This window comes from Pelodiscus sinensis, chromosome 19 (assembly GCF_052426305.1).
Source record: "Pelodiscus sinensis isolate ZL-2025 chromosome 19, ASM5242630v1, whole genome shotgun sequence".
Classification (NCBI taxonomy): domain Eukaryota; kingdom Metazoa; phylum Chordata; order Testudines; family Trionychidae; genus Pelodiscus; species Pelodiscus sinensis.
In genome coordinates this window covers 25,882,790-25,897,705 of record NC_143070.1, presented here as the reverse complement: position 1 = coordinate 25,897,705, position 14,916 = coordinate 25,882,790, and the positions used below count along the sequence as shown (strand labels likewise).

Sequence of the window (14,916 nt, the reverse complement as noted above, 5' to 3'; positions counted from 1 at the left end):
GGCGGGAAGGGGCTGAAGGGGCGGGGCTGTGGGTGCCGGGGGGCGGGGCTGTGGAGCGGGCGGGAAGGGGCTGAAGGGGCGGGGCTGTGGGTGCCGGGGGGCGGGGCTGTGGAGCGGGCGGGAAGGGGCTGAAGGGGCGGGGCTGTGGGTGCCGGGGGGCGGGGCTGTGGAGCGGGCGGGAAGGGGCTGAAGGGGCGGGGCTGTGGGTGCCGGCGGGCGGGGCTGTGGAGCGGGCGGGAAGGGGCTGAAGGGGCGGGGCTGTGGGTGCCGGGGGGCGGGGCTGTGGAGCGGGCGGGAAGGGGCTGAAGGGGCGGGGCTGTGGGTGCCGGGGGGCGGGGCTGTGGAATGTTTCTGAGCTGGGGGAGCAGCGAAGCCCCTGGATCTCCTCCGCGCGGGTAACAAGGGGGGGTTCGGGGGCAGAGCCCCCCCGCGCGTGAGGGAGGTGACACGTGACCAGCTGTAGCGCCGCGGCCGGTCGGGGCTGAGGCTGCAGGGACCCGGGTGGGCCCCACGTGGCTGCGGGTTCGCCCCCGGGTTACGAGAAATGCCCCGGCACCACCCAGCCAGACCAGCGCGAGGAAGCGCCAAGAGCCGGGGGGGGGGCATTGTCCAGCCGGACCCGCCCCCTCCCTGCCCCCAGCGGGCGCGCCCCGATACCCAGCGCCGGACCCACCAGCAGCGCAGGACGGCGGGTCGCAGCCCCTCCCCCCAGCTCCCTCCCCTACCCAGCAGCGAGTAACGGCTCCCGGCTCAGGGAGCGCGGCGCATGCGCAGTAACCGCGGCGCAGTCTGGTCCCTTTCTCTGCCCGCGCGCGGAGCGATGGGCGGGACCCGCCGAAAACCCGACCGCGGCGGAGTAGAACGGGGCGGCCCGTCAGACCGCGCATGCGCAGCAGCTCCGTGACTCCGACCAGACTGCAGCGCCAGGGCTTAGCTCAGACCGGGCGCTGCTTGGCCCCGCCCCCGGCCAGAGGCTACTTCCGCTTCTCGGAGCCCGGGCCGGCTCGCAGGTGGGGCGGGGCTTTTGCAGCGCGTGGAGCGACCCGGGGGATTCCCTCCCTGCCGGGCTGGGAGCGGGGGGTCCCGAGGTGGGCGGGGCCGGCGCGCGCTGCTGGGGTTGCAGGGTTCGCTCTGGGCCCCACGTGGCTGCGCGGGCGGGGGGAGGCTGCGGCGGGTGCGCGCGCGGGGCGCTGGGACCGGCCCTTTGTTGCGGGGGCGGGGCCGAGAGATGCCCACGTGGGCCAGTCCCGGCTTCTGCCCAGCGCGTCTGGTTGGTGCCGGGCAGCGCGCGGAGGGAGGATGCTCACCTGAGAGATTGTGCCAGTGTCTGGGCACTGCGCGTGCGCAGCACTTCTCCTGCAGCCTCTCTCTCTTCCCGCACGCGCTGTGAGATGCGGGGGGCGGGGCTAGGGTGGGGTCTGGGCAGACTCAGGTCTGGTGGGGGGCGGGGCGCCAGGTAAACTCTGCAACACAGAGAGCAAAGCCCCAGCGTGGGAGGCAGGGGGGTTAAAGCAGCTTCCCCAGGGGCATGAGGTGCGAGTCAGAGAGTGGCCCTGGCCAGGGGCCTTTTTATTTGCTTCAACATTTATTTTAATCCCTTATTCACCTGGAAAAGCGGCGAGGAGTCCTGTGGCACCTTATAGACTAACTGCGGCGTAGGAGCATAAGCTTTCCTGGGCAAAGACCCACTTCGTCAGATGCATGTAGTGGAAATATCCAGAGGCAGGTATAAATATGCAGGCCAGAATCAGGCTGGAGATGAGGAGGTGGATCCAATCAAGGAGGATGAGGCCACTTCTAGCAGCTGATCTGGAGGTGTGAATTCCAAGAGAGCAGAAGCTGCTTTTCTAGTTAGCGAGCCATTCACAGTCTTTGTTTAATCCAGAGCTGATTGTGTCAAACTTAAAGATGAACTGTAGCTCAGCAGTTTCTCTTTGAAGTCTAGTCCTGAAGTTTTTTTGCTGCAGGATGGCTACCTTTAGATCTGCAATTGTGTGTCCAGGAAGATTGAAGTGTTCCCCTACAGGTTTTTGTATGTTGCCATTCCTAATATCAGATTTGTGTCCATTAATTCTTTTACGTAGGGACTGTCCAGTTTGGCTGATGTATATAGCAGTGGGTCATTGTTGGCACATGATGGCATATATTACGTTGGTGGATGTGCAGGAGAATGTACCAGTGACAGTATGGCTGATCTGGTTGGGTCCTGTGATGGTGTTGCTGGTGTATATATGTGGGCAGAGTTGGCACTGACGTTTGTTGCAAGGATTGGTTCCTGAATTCAAGTTATTATGGTGCAGTGTGTAGTTATTCACCTGGGAGGCACTGAGCAGGCCCAGGAGGCTGCAGACCCCCCCCCCTCGCACTTTGCCCGGCCCACTCGAGCGGCATTAAAGGTGTTTACAATGTAAAAAGGGAGCTAAAGACAGGACAGAGTCTCAGAACATTTCTCTTGTCTTATTACCGGGACTCATAGAATTGCTCTCCTGTCTCTGCAACCCATAGTCATTGTTGTGCTCTGTGCAAATGTACTGTAATTACTCTGTGCAATGCAACTCAAAGTACATTTATTTTATGTAAGTAAATAAAAATCAAAGTAATCTTATGTAAAACTACTTCAGTGAAAGTATGAAAGTATCTTATCTTAATTGTACTTAAGTATTAAAAAATAAAAATTAGTTGTCCTATGGAACCCTATGCTTAACCACCCAAGTTATTGCAGGTCTCTCTCTCTCTCGCTCTCTCTCTCTCACACACACACACTATAATTCTATATTATATGCACACCTATACTATACATTTTTCAATGATGGAATTTAACGATAGTCACTACCTTCATTTATAAAGATGAAGAGGGACCAAATTAAATACAAGTCAGATTACAGAAATGTATTTATTTTGTTCACATTCACGGTGTGCTTTTTTCCATTGTAATGATTAATTTCCAAAATGTTTGTTCAGCCATGGGAGCATTTTTTTCTCAAAATTACCAATCCTTGCTCTTCTATGAAAAAATATGAGTCCATCACACAGAAGAATCTCTCACAGGCAGCTGATGGAGACAGAGGTCTGTTGGCCCTCGTGCACAGCTTCCTAATACTAGGAAAAGAGTGCAGCAGATCCACAGACTCTCCTGAAGACGCCAAATACCCATCAAGCTTCTTTGTAGTTTAATTTGTCTAAAATGACAGTCTTACCTTTTCTAATCCCAGTTTAATGCATGTTCCAAGTGGTCCTAATATTTGGCATCAAGATGTCCGTTGCTATTAGCTCCAGGTCCTCAATTATTTCACCAAAACATTTCTGAATGGTGCACTGGAATCTATCTACCAGTGGCCTCAAGAGGGCATCATGTTTCTTTCCAGTTTTGAACCCATCAAGTATAATTTAAGCATAAAAAACAACAAATGGTCTGGTAGCACTTTATAGAAAACAAAACATTAGATGGTATCATAAGCTTTTGTGGGCACAGCCCACTTCTTCAGATGACTGGAGTTTTGAGTTTAGGATCTGCAGACCTATTTATTTTGGCTCTGCACATCCTAAACTCAAAACTCCAGTCATCTGAAGAAGTGGGCTGTGCCCACGAAAGCTTGTGACACCATCTATAAGGTTTGTTGTCTATAAAGTGCTACCAGACCATTCGCCTGTACAGGATAAACTTAAAAAACAACAAACTCGGCTATGCCCTGAAGCTGGTATAATTTATGCAGCATCCATTCCTTTAGTGTGCTTGTCTCTGCTTGGAGACTATTTAGTGCCTTCACCACTGGGCCCATAACCATGGCATATTCTGCCAATAAAACCAGCTCTGCTAGATTCAGCCTTTTGAACAGCCAATACGTAATGTTAATAAAAATACAGAATGATCAGCGGGGGGAATTAACAAAAAGAAAAGCATAACGCGAAGAACTGCTTCTTGCATACTAAATTTGGAGTCCTGGGAACACATTTCTCATGGACCTTTCTTGTTCATTCAGTATGCACCAAATTCTCTCCACAGCCATGAACACAGAGTTCCATCCTTTCTGGCATGGCCAAATGAACTGTGGCTTGCATTCTGCTTCCACCATTTTTGCTCCAATTGCTAAGTGTTCAATTTTAATTTATAGTGCTTAGCATCTGGCAAAAGTGGGCCTGGCCATCTTTTCTTAGGGGTCATTTTATTCTTGTACCACATCTATAAATGAAACTAGGTTCTGCAAGTGGCAGGCTCAGTGTTGGTGTTTTGGTACAATTTATTCACGGTTGTTATCGCTGTCAGGGACGTCTTCAGTTTTCTGAAATTTAGCTTATCAACATGAAACCCTGTAGTTGAAAACACAGTTGAAAGACACCTCTCCTCCCCCCCAAAAAAACCCCAAGCCACATTAATATGTCCCCCAATTGATATACCATGCTGGGAACAATACACTGAGGGGATCCTGGGAGAAGCTGTGACTCCACCCCTGAGCCAGACATCCCCTGGTCCATCCCTCTCTCCTGCCCCCTGCACTCCAGGCCCCCCATCCAGCCCCCAGCTGCTCTCCACACTGAGGATTCCCCTGCCCTTGGCCCCATGACTGCACCATGCCAAGCAGCAGGGCTGGCAGTGGGGCAGCCGTTCTAGCCAGGCACTGGAGGAACTGGGTGCGAGGGGGGGCAGAAGGGAAGGGGCTTGGATTAAAGTTAGGGAGCCTGGTCAGTGGCCAGCCCTGTTCACCATGCTGCCCAAGAGTGGTTCTTGTTCTGCCTTGGCCCAGCTGATCCCCTCCTCCTGCCCCCAGTTGCTCAAATGCTAAGAGCCAGATATGCCCACTCAGGCTGGTAGGGAGCCTGTGGAGCCGCAAACTGGGTGTTCAACAGCCTGGGCCAGTGGCTTTGCCTGGCATCTCCAGGAGCCTGTTGGGCCAGGGGCTTCCAGTCCCAAACTGGACACCTGCTTCCCTCTTCTTTCCCCCTCTCGCCCTGCCCCCATCTCCTCACAGCTTCCCTCTCCACCCCTCATAACTTCTGCTCCTCAGCTAGGGAGACCCACTATGCAGGCACAAGTGCTGAGGTCCTGCCATCCGATCTGGGTGTAACTCGGCGTGTGCATTGCTGCCATGCGAGTGACTGTTGTGCTTTGCAGAGTCACAGGCACAGAGCTATTAGAGATGGCAAAGCCCCATTAGGTCACGGAATCTATGGCCTTTTGCCCAAACGGGAGCAGCATAGTATTTCCGGAAAAGCACTGACAATCTAACATGAGATCGTCAGTGCTTTTGCGGAAATTCAAGCGGCCAGTGTAGACAGCTGGCAAGTTTTTCCGGAAAAACAACTGATTTTCCGGAAAAACTTGCCAGTCTAGACACAGCCATTTAGACCGGGGCAGCAGGGACCCAGAGTCTTTCTTACCTGAGGGATGTTTAGAGACCTGTGTGGAAGGAGCAGGGGAGAGAGAAGCTGGTGTCTCAGTCTGGTTCCTAGTGGGCAGATTCCTGCAGCCCTTCACCTGGGAACATCCTGTCCCTCATCGCCTGGAGGCCAAAGAGTGAATTGGCCATTGAAACTCAATTTCACTTTTGTCCCCAGCTGGTCTCTCTGGGCCAGAGGTGAAGAACAGCAGTGGGACCTTTCAGGGGAAGGTTGCACAGCCATGGACTGTGTTGCCCCTGCTCTCAGGGTGGGAAAATTGGAGGATTCTAACTCCAGGCCTGTTAGAGCTGAGACTCACTAACCAGAACTTATCAGCAGTAAATGAAATAGAATCGCATGGAATTGTTTCTGTCCAGGTGTGAGACGGGGCAGTTCCAGCTACCAGAAGAGATTTCCCCTGAACTGGAAGAACAAGTCAATGCTTTCTCCCAGAAAATGATTGCGCTGTCAGAGACTCTGAGGGAATTCAAAGGTACCTAGAAGGGATGGAGTAGGGGAAAGTTGTTTAACTATTAGAAACTATTGAATCTGACCTCTGAAGCCAACCTTCCCCTGCCTCAATACCCATATGGAGAATGACGGCCCCATCATGCTGCTCTCCTTAGAGGCACTGAGCAAACAGACCGACATAGAGCCAGGGGTTTGCAAACTCTGAGCCTCCCGTTGGTGTCAAGGGATCCAAATAGGTAAAGTTAATGTCATGACAACGTCTTCGCCCAGCGCAGCTCTAGGTTATGACAAGAGGTGGTTAGTGACTGAGAGAAACCAGGTGGGAGGGGATGAGGAGGGAAAAGTAAATCTCACTTTCAGTTTGTGTCTCCTGGGGCGGGGATGAGGCTGCAGAGATGTTGGTTCCATTGCTGGGAGGTGCCCAAGCGAGAGAGGACATGGAAGGTTTCAGACCTTTTCATACTAAGCACTTTAGTGTGTGTCTGTCTGGTCTCTGATACAAGTGAAATGCAGAGTTCAGCGTGGGGACGTTGTTATAAAGAGGAGAGCTTGGAATCTCACCTCTGTTATCCTTTCCCCACCAGACACTCCAAGAGCAAGAGGAAAATCCCTGGAAGCTTTTAGACAAGGTGAGTTTGCAGGTGGAGATTTTTTAAATGAGAAAATTCCTGTGAAAATATCTTCATGGGATTGTCATTGAAGTTACCAACCAAACCCAGTGACCACGGTGCACACAGCCCTAAATCTCACCTACTGATCAAGTGAGGAGCCCCAGGGGCACTGCATTGGGACCTGCAGACACTTTGAGAAACCCTGATCTACAAGGTGTGATGCTAAAGGGGTGAAGTTAAAGCACACAACGGACGGCACCTTCAGGCTCAGATTTCACTGCTCAGTCAGTTTCAATATGGGGTTGGTTTCAAACAATAAATAGGCTGAGAGCTGATTGGCTTCCATGGTATCAGTTTGTTTATGGTGAGAAACTTCTGGATACGCAAGGGCTCTTCAGTCTAGTGCAGGCCTGGGCAAAATACAGCCTATCTAGCTCGCCAGGCAATTGGACGCAGCCCACTGATGCTTGGCGAGCCATGGGCTAGTTCCATGCTTGCCACTTCCCACCTGCAAGCCACTTCACCGGAGATGAAGCGGGAAGGCTACAGGCATTGCTTCCACTACGAGGACAATCTCATTTGCTGGTTTCTGGCCAGAAAGGAAGCACCGTGCCCCCTCCCCTCCGGCTCATATTTATTCACACACCCACGTGGCCCCATAGCCAGTTTGAGGGTTGAGCAGGCTCCCTTCTGCCTCAGAGAGGTGCTTGGCTGCTGGTCGGGAGTCACTTAGGTAAGTCTCCTGGCCAAAGCCTGCCTCTGGCACCGCAACCTCTCCCTTCCCCTTCTAGTTCTCTGCCCCCCACTCCTGCCTCCCACTCCACTTACCCAAACTCTTTGTTCCTTTCCTGCATCCAAGTAACCCTCATCCCCTTATTTTTCCACTTAGTTGCTTCTCTAAATTAACTTTACTTTAAATATCTTATGAGTAGTTGGTTAATCCAGTGCCCTAGATCACACCTACCTCCTTCACCCAAACTCCTTCCCAGATCCCTCTTTCCCTCCTGCATCCCAACCCCTTACCCAAAGCTCCCTTCTTCTTGCAATGTCCATCCCATACGCTGTATTTCCTGCTTGATGTCTTGGAAGAGTGCAGCTCTCAACCACTTTCCAAAATCTTGGAGTGCCCTTCCCCTCCCCCAATCAAAATGAATTGCCCACCCCTGGTCTGGTGGATACAGTTCAGTGAGAGTCAATAACTGAAAGCTGCATCCGGAGAGTTTGAGGCTAGAGAGAAGGCATAACTATTTGATGGGTAAGAGGATTAGCTGCTGAAACAAATGAGCAAAGTTCTCCATCTCTTTATGTCTTCAAATCAACACTAGGCAACTTTCTAGAAAACATGCTGTGGGGAAATAGCTTTGTGCCTGGGTAGCTGGGCTAAGTGTAATGGCTTGTGCCGCAGAGGGGACAGACTTCATGGCTAAGGATATCTTCTGATGCCATGAATCCATGAATTTTAAGGCCTCATCCTGCAAACACTCTTGGCACACATGTTTAATAATATGCATTAGAATGCTCATATTAACTTCCCTTCCTCTCTGTTATGGAGAGGATTTATAAAGTCTGTGTCAGATGAGAGATCCCAAGTTTGGGCTGCAAATCAATGTATGAAGACTAAGGATTATAAATACAGCAACCCAAATTAAATTAAACCTATGTCCATGTTCAGGCAGATGAATATGTGGCTTGTTAGCAGAAATACTGGGTGCTGAGAACTGAATCCCATTGTTGCAAGCAAAGTAATGTAACTCAAGCCAGGTATTGAGAGAAATAAATACGGCTTTCGGATCTAACTCGTGTGTGGAGTTTATAGAATAGCTAGACTCAACGTTTACCCAAAACTGCAGAATCCAGCATTTTTTTTACCAAGAACAGAGTCTGGACAGAATTGGGGTGTGGAAAGGATTAAAGCCCCTTCTGAAATATCTCCAATTCCCCTTCTCCCCCTGCCAGGTTACAGAACACCCATGTCTGACTCCAGCTCAGCCCCCGGCCTGCAGAGCCAGGGACAGGAAATGGCTGTGGCGGAGCCGGTGAGCTTCGAGGAGGTGGCTGTGTATTTCTCTGAGGAGGAATGGGCTCTGCTAGACCCGGGCCAGAGAGCCCTCTACAGGAATGTAATGCGGGAGAATTATGAGGCTGTGAGCTGGCTGGGTGAGGATTCCTGTCCCCTTGTCCCCTGGGCTCTGGAGCAGCTGGGTTGGGTTTGGTTCAGGGTCTTTCATTGCCAGAACCCCCAATATCAGCAGTATCTGCCCCAGTAATCCTGGGTCCTGTGTGAGAGGAGGTTCAGTGACATAATACTGGTGCTGCTCTTCCCACAGCCAAGGTCTCATTGTGGTTTCCACCATCTCATCCATGTCGTGCCTTGGCTGGAGGTGTTAGTGGAAGGGCGTACGCAGGAATGGCAGGTACCAGAGTTGTGGGGAAGAGGGCAGCTGCTCTTAGTGTCTGCAGAGTTACCTTGTGCTATTGTGCTGAGCCCCTGGAAGGAAGGCGCCATCTCAGAGTCCTTCCCTGCCTCTAGTAGATTCCATGCAAGCCAGAGCGGCACTAAATGGCAGACCAGACTGGCCGCAAGAGGAGGGCTGCTGCTGCTGGCAGAGTAGAACCAAGGCTGCAGAAGTGGAGCTGAGCTGCAGGAGTATCTACGAGCAGCAGAGAAGCAGCCCAGCCTGTCTCCACCTTGGCTGGCCACAGGAACAGCCTGGCACTGCTCTGGCTGTCTGCAGGACTGACAGCTGTTGTGGGCAGCTGACAGGGCCCACCCCAGGCACAGTCAGTCAGGATCAGGAATATGGAGCATTGGCAGGTCCTGAAGTGGCCAGCAAAGAATTTATTTTACTGATCAGGCAACTTCCCCAGCCTCCTTCTGGCTCAGGTAGAGCATCTGAGCCCAAGAGCAGGGCAAGTCCAGCCCCTAGCCAAGAGGTTTGTGGGCAGAGCCCATAGGGCTCTAGAGCTCTGTTGGGTCCTTTCCCTCCCAGCCCTAGTAACCTCACATGTGGCAGCTCAAATCTGAGTCCTGGCTAGGGGTGTCTGTCAGGCCTGAAAGTCCTAGAGCTCTCCCCCTTATGAGCAGTGTGTTCCTGTCCTGCCCAATATAGAACAGGCCCTAAGGGAGACTGAGTTGTATCCTGGAGACTGCAGCAGAGCACTCAGTTCTCCATGGGACTCAGCTGGGCTATTCCCAACATGGTAGTGGTGTGGGGGGAGGATGGAATTAGTGTGTCCTGGGATCTTGTACCAGCCAGAGACCAGTCTCTGGAAGGTGGGGGAAGGAGCCTCTCTGGGTAGGAAACTCAGATCCTGGCTTTGGAAGTAGTAATGGCAAAGACCTTAATGAACAAGATCAGCACTTGGTTAATTGCTCCCCAAATAGGATTTCCAGTCTCCAAAGCTCATCTGCTCTCTTGGGTGGAGCGAAAGGAAGAGCTGCAGATCCCGGATCTCCAAGGATGTGAGGAAGGGGATATCATCAGGGACACCCACACAGGTGAGAAATCACCTAAACTGACTCTCACCAATATCTGTATTCTAATAGTAGATGATGGTTGTGTGTTTTCATCAAGTCTGACTGGCTCTTCAGCGAATCTTCAACTTCTGTCTGAGAGTGCTGGGTGGAGAAAGAGTTATGGAGGAGCCGAGTGAACTCAGCTCATGATTATTGAATCTTTCCAGCCATTCTTTGGGCGTGTCCCCCATTTTATGTTCACCATTCAGAATTTTTCTTTCAGCTCAGCACAGTGAATGTCTCCTCTGTGGTTTCTCTTTCTATCCCAGCAGGTGATGGGATGCTGAATGAGAACAGTGAGAGGAGTCTTCAGGAGGAAGGACATGAGCGAATGGCTCCATGTGGGGTGTTAGTGGGAAGATCTGAAGGGCATGTTTCTCAGAGTCCTGAGCAAGGAGAGACTTGTGAGAGTCAGCATAGCCTACAAAGGCAGCAGGGAAACCATCCAGGAGCAGAACAGGATAAATCCAGACACAGGAGCAGAAGGTTGAAAACAAACACAGAAACTGTTCAAAAGGAAATCCCCCATCAACATTCACCTTGTGCTTACAGTGACTGTGCAACTCTTATCAAACATGAAAGAGCCCACACAGGAGAGAAACCCTTCAGCTGCTCTGACTGTGGGAAAAGCTTCATTTGGAGCTCAACCCTTGTTACCCATAGAAGAGTCCACACAGGAGAGAAACCCTTCAGCTGCTCTGACTGTGGGAAAAGCTTCAGTCGGAGCTCACACCTTGTTATCCATAGGAGAGCCCACACAGGAGAGAAACCCTTCAGCTGCTCTGACTGTGGGAAAAGCTTTAGTCAGTCCTCAACCCTTGTTCTCCATAGGAGAGCTCACACAGGAGAGAAACCCTTCAGTTGCTCTGACTGTGGGAAAAGCTTTAGTCAGTCCTCAACCCTTGTTAGCCATAGGAGAGCCCACACAGGAGAGAAACCCTTCAGCTGCTCTGACTGTGGGAAAAGCTTCAGTCAGAGGTCAAACCTTGTTATCCATAGGAGAGTCCACACAGGAGAGAAACCCTTCAGCTGCTCTGACTGTGGGAAAAGCTTCAGTGACAGGTCACACCTTGTTAGCCATAAGAGAGCCCACGCAGGAGAGAAACCCTTCAGCTGCTCTGACTGTGGGAAAAGCTTCAGTGACAGGTCAAACTTTGCTAGCCATAGGAGAACCCACACAGGAGAAAAACCCTTCAGCTGCTCTGACTGTGGGAAAAGCTTCATTTGGAGCTCAGACCTTGTTACCCATAGAAGAGTCCACACAGGAGAGAAACCCTTCAGCTGCTCTGACTGTGGGAAAAGCTTCAGTCGGAGCTCACACCTTGTTATCCATAGGAGAGCCCACACAGGAGAGAAACCCTTCAGCTGCTCTGACTGTGGGAAAAGCTTTAGTCAGTCCTCAACCCTTGTTCTCCATAGGAGAGCTCACACAGGAGAGAAACCCTTCAGTTGCTCTGACTGTGGGAAAAGCTTTAGTCAGTCCTCAACCCTTGTTAGCCATAGGAGAGCCCACACAGGAGAGAAACCCTTCAGCTGCTCTGACTGTGGGAAAAGCTTCAGTCAGAGGTCAAACCTTGTTATCCATAGGAGAGTCCACACAGGAGAGAAACCCTTCAGCTGCTCTGACTGTGGGAAAAGCTTCAGTGACAGGTCACACCTTGTTAGCCATAAGAGAGCCCACGCAGGAGAGAAACCCTTCAGCTGCTCTGACTGTGGGAAAAGCTTTAGTCGGAGCTCACACCTTGTTAGCCATAGGAGAGCCCACACAGGAGAGAAACCCTTCAGCTGCTCTGACTGTGGGAAAAGCTTCAGTGACAGGTCAAATTTTGTTAGCCATAGGAGAACCCACACAGGAGAGAAACCCTTCAGCTGCTCTGACTGTGGGAAAAGCTTCAGTGACAGGGCACACCTTCTTAGACATAGGAAAACCCACATGCGAGAAACCATTCAGCTGTTCTGACTGTAGGAAATGCTGCAGTCAGAGGTAACACCTTGTTATCCATAAGAGAACTCGCACAGGAGAGAAATCCTTCAATTGCTCTGACTTTGAGATATGCTGTAGCGAGAGTTCAAGCCTTGTTGTATATAGTTGAACCCACACAGGTGAGAAACCCTATAGTGGTGGTGAGCAAAATTTTCTCTGTTGGCAGAATCCAGCCTACCTAAGGCTTTGATCCTGTCAACAAGGCAGTGCCAGGCCCCACCTCCAAATGAGGATGTGCTGAGGGGGAAGGAGCTTAGCCCCACCCCCTCTTCGTGCTATGTAGCCACTAGAAAGGAGGCAGCCCTAGGCTGAGTCTTTGCCACACAACCTGAGACCACCATTAGAGGCACTGCTGCCACTGCACTACTGGCCTTCAGGGCCACATGGCCATGTCAGAGTGCCTCTGGGGCTGGTCCTGGGCTGCATGGCTACAGCAGCAACACCTCCAGCCCTGGACTGAATGGGTGCAGTAGTGGTGCCTCCGGTATTCGGGGCTGGTCCTGGTCTGTGTGGCTGCTGCAGCAGCAAAGCCTTCCTCCAGGGTGACCGGGACAGTGTGGCTGGAGATGTTGCTTCAAGTGGGCCCAAAACCAGGTAATATTTTCTGTCATTCCCCAGACACTGCCTCCCAATCTCCTCAATTCCCTTTCCCCCAGCAGTTAGCACCCCCAGCTTGCTCTGACACCCTCCTTTTTTCTTGTACCCTCTCTCCTGGCCACATACTGCACCTTACCCCTGGCCAGACACCTTCCTGTTTCTGTATCCCAGAATATTTCTCAAGACCCCAACCCTTTCTTGATGCCCCTGTCACATTATTGGATTTTAAGGTGAGCATAGAGATCGCTGCTGTCATCACAGGGAACTGTTTGCCCCAAATTTGGTAAAAGTGGGCCATGTAAGGTGTCAAACAAAAGCTGATATTGTGCTGATTCTATGTAAGGTATTCATGTACTTGTTTGGAATTTTCATGGGGAGTTATGACTATGGTCTATGCTGATGCTGTGTATGGACTGCCTGTCATGAGGAAGGAATGTCCAATGAGTGACTGTGATAATCAGTACAGCTCCAAGGACAATGGCTCTCCGGGTGGCTAGTACACACCTGGGGAATGCATGTGGAAAGCTGCAAAGCAGCCAGGCCACAGTGTTTGCTGGCATATGAAACAGACAGGTCACTTGACCATGTGATTAGCTCCAGCTTGGGAGACACCAGAAATGAATATCAAATGCCATGAGAGGGGGCTCCATCTTGTCTTCAGTCTTGTTTCTTATCCCAGATGCAGCTTTCCTAAGGACAGAGACACGGGAAGGATTGCTGACCCATCTTGACATACGATGTATGCCAGAGACTTTTATGCTAGCAGTTTGTAACCTCTCCGCTAAGATCCTGCATCAAGAACTTGTTGATTGATGTATATAATGTATTCTCCTTAACAACCTTACTCTCAACCTTTTCTTTCTTTTATTAATAAACCTTTAGATTCTAAAGGATTGGTCCACTGTGATCTTGTGGGTATGATCTAAAGTATAAATTGACCAGGGATTCATGGCTGGTTCTTTGGAACAGGGTGGATCTGTTCTGGGTTGGAGAGATTGGGCTCTATAACCCCTCACCTGTGTATAAGCCCAGGGCTGATTGTGGAACAGGAAGAGCTGGGGTATCTGAGGGGTTTTGCTCATGAGGCTTCTTGTGGGCTGGACTGGCCGATGAAGTGCTCAGTGTGACTGGTTTGTGGCCTATTTCGGAAAGGTCTACAGTCAAGGGCTGTAAGCAGTCCTGGTTTTGAGCAATTTTCTCTGAGTGGATTCCCTCAGCAGTGACCAGACCTGGCCCCGCCCTCTCCAAACCTTCTGTAGGTTACTGTTGCTCATGGAAACTCACTGTTAATTACATAATTAGTCAAGCCATTTTGCTAGGGCTGCATCTGGGGAGTTGCATTTAAATTATTAAAGAGATTAAACCTTTTAACTTTCTCATGTTAGTTGATCAAACTTTATTTTAAATTAAGTAAAATATTTATGTTCAATACATTAAAAAAATCAATATTTTTATTTATTGCAGGGGTGGAGAACCTTTTTTGCATTGAGGGCCACTAACCCACAGAAAAGTCAGTTGGAGAACACACAAGTGAGAAGGAAAAAACTCCTCCGCAAAGCCCCAGCCCTCAAAGATGTGGCCCCCAACTGAGACACCTCACTCTTCTGGCATTCACAGGGTATGGGGAAGAGACAGGGAGGACTGAGGTTCAGGACTTCCCATAGGCCAGATTTACTTTCCCGGAGTTCCAGAATTAGTGGATTTTGTGGATCTCCTTAGGTTCTAGGGTGGAAACAAAAGTGTGCTGACCTGACTCTGCACTAGGCTAGTGCTATGTGTGCCATGTAGCTTCCTGCAGTGCTGCGGACAATGTCCAGGTCCTGTAGTCACTTTCCGACATACTTGAGGAAAGTCTTCAAGAAGCCCTGGGGATTGGGTTCCTGGAGAGCCTGGAAGGCAGCCTGCAGAAAATGCTGCATCAGTAGTAAATGCCTTGATAGGTTTCATCACCTTATTGTTTTGACACCCACCGCTTCCTTCTATTATCTTCTGCCTTTTGTCTTGGGGCTCAGTTTGGTTGTGCTCTACACCTCACAAAACTCTACCCCCTGTTGCCTGGGAGGAAACCTTTTATAGGGACCGGGAGGCCTTAACTAGTGACATGTGTTTAATTAATGCCTGTGGCAAGCTGATTCCTAATTAGGCCTTCATTATCTGCCCTGATTACTGGGCTGTATTCAAGTGAGGCTAATTGGGAAACAAGAAGGCATTAACCCACCTCTCAATATGGCTGCCTTCTATAGGATTTTGTAGACCTTCCATGAGGCCTTGGTAGCCTCCTGCTCTAGGGGTGCTGCACATTCTCCTACTCCCCTCCTCTCTCCTTTTTGGGAGGGAGATGCCTGTGGAGTGGGCTGTCT

The 14,916-nt window shown here is 50.9% G+C and overlaps 1 protein-coding gene across 2 annotated transcripts; it reads left to right on the top strand.

Annotated features, from left to right (window-relative positions):
- The first annotated feature begins 361 nt into the window (after positions 1-361).
- Positions 362-13,403, top strand: LOC142821524 (uncharacterized). 2 transcript variants are annotated; one of them, XM_089770959.1, is made up of 7 exons: positions 362-1,010; positions 5,754-5,869; positions 6,432-6,476; positions 8,415-8,615; positions 8,786-8,872; positions 9,844-9,957; positions 10,245-13,403. In XM_089770959.1, exons 1-7 carry the CDS (start codon positions 886-888, stop codon positions 11,933-11,935), a joined length of 2,379 nt encoding a protein of 792 aa, XP_089627085.1. In that variant the 5' UTR covers positions 362-885; the 3' UTR covers positions 11,936-13,403. The 2 variants fall into 2 exon arrangements, with proteins under 2 accessions (XP_089627085.1, XP_089627086.1); XM_089770960.1 differs by lacking the exon at positions 8,786-8,872 and having other exon boundaries at positions 10,248-13,403.
- Positions 13,404-14,916: the final 1,513 nt, after the last annotated feature.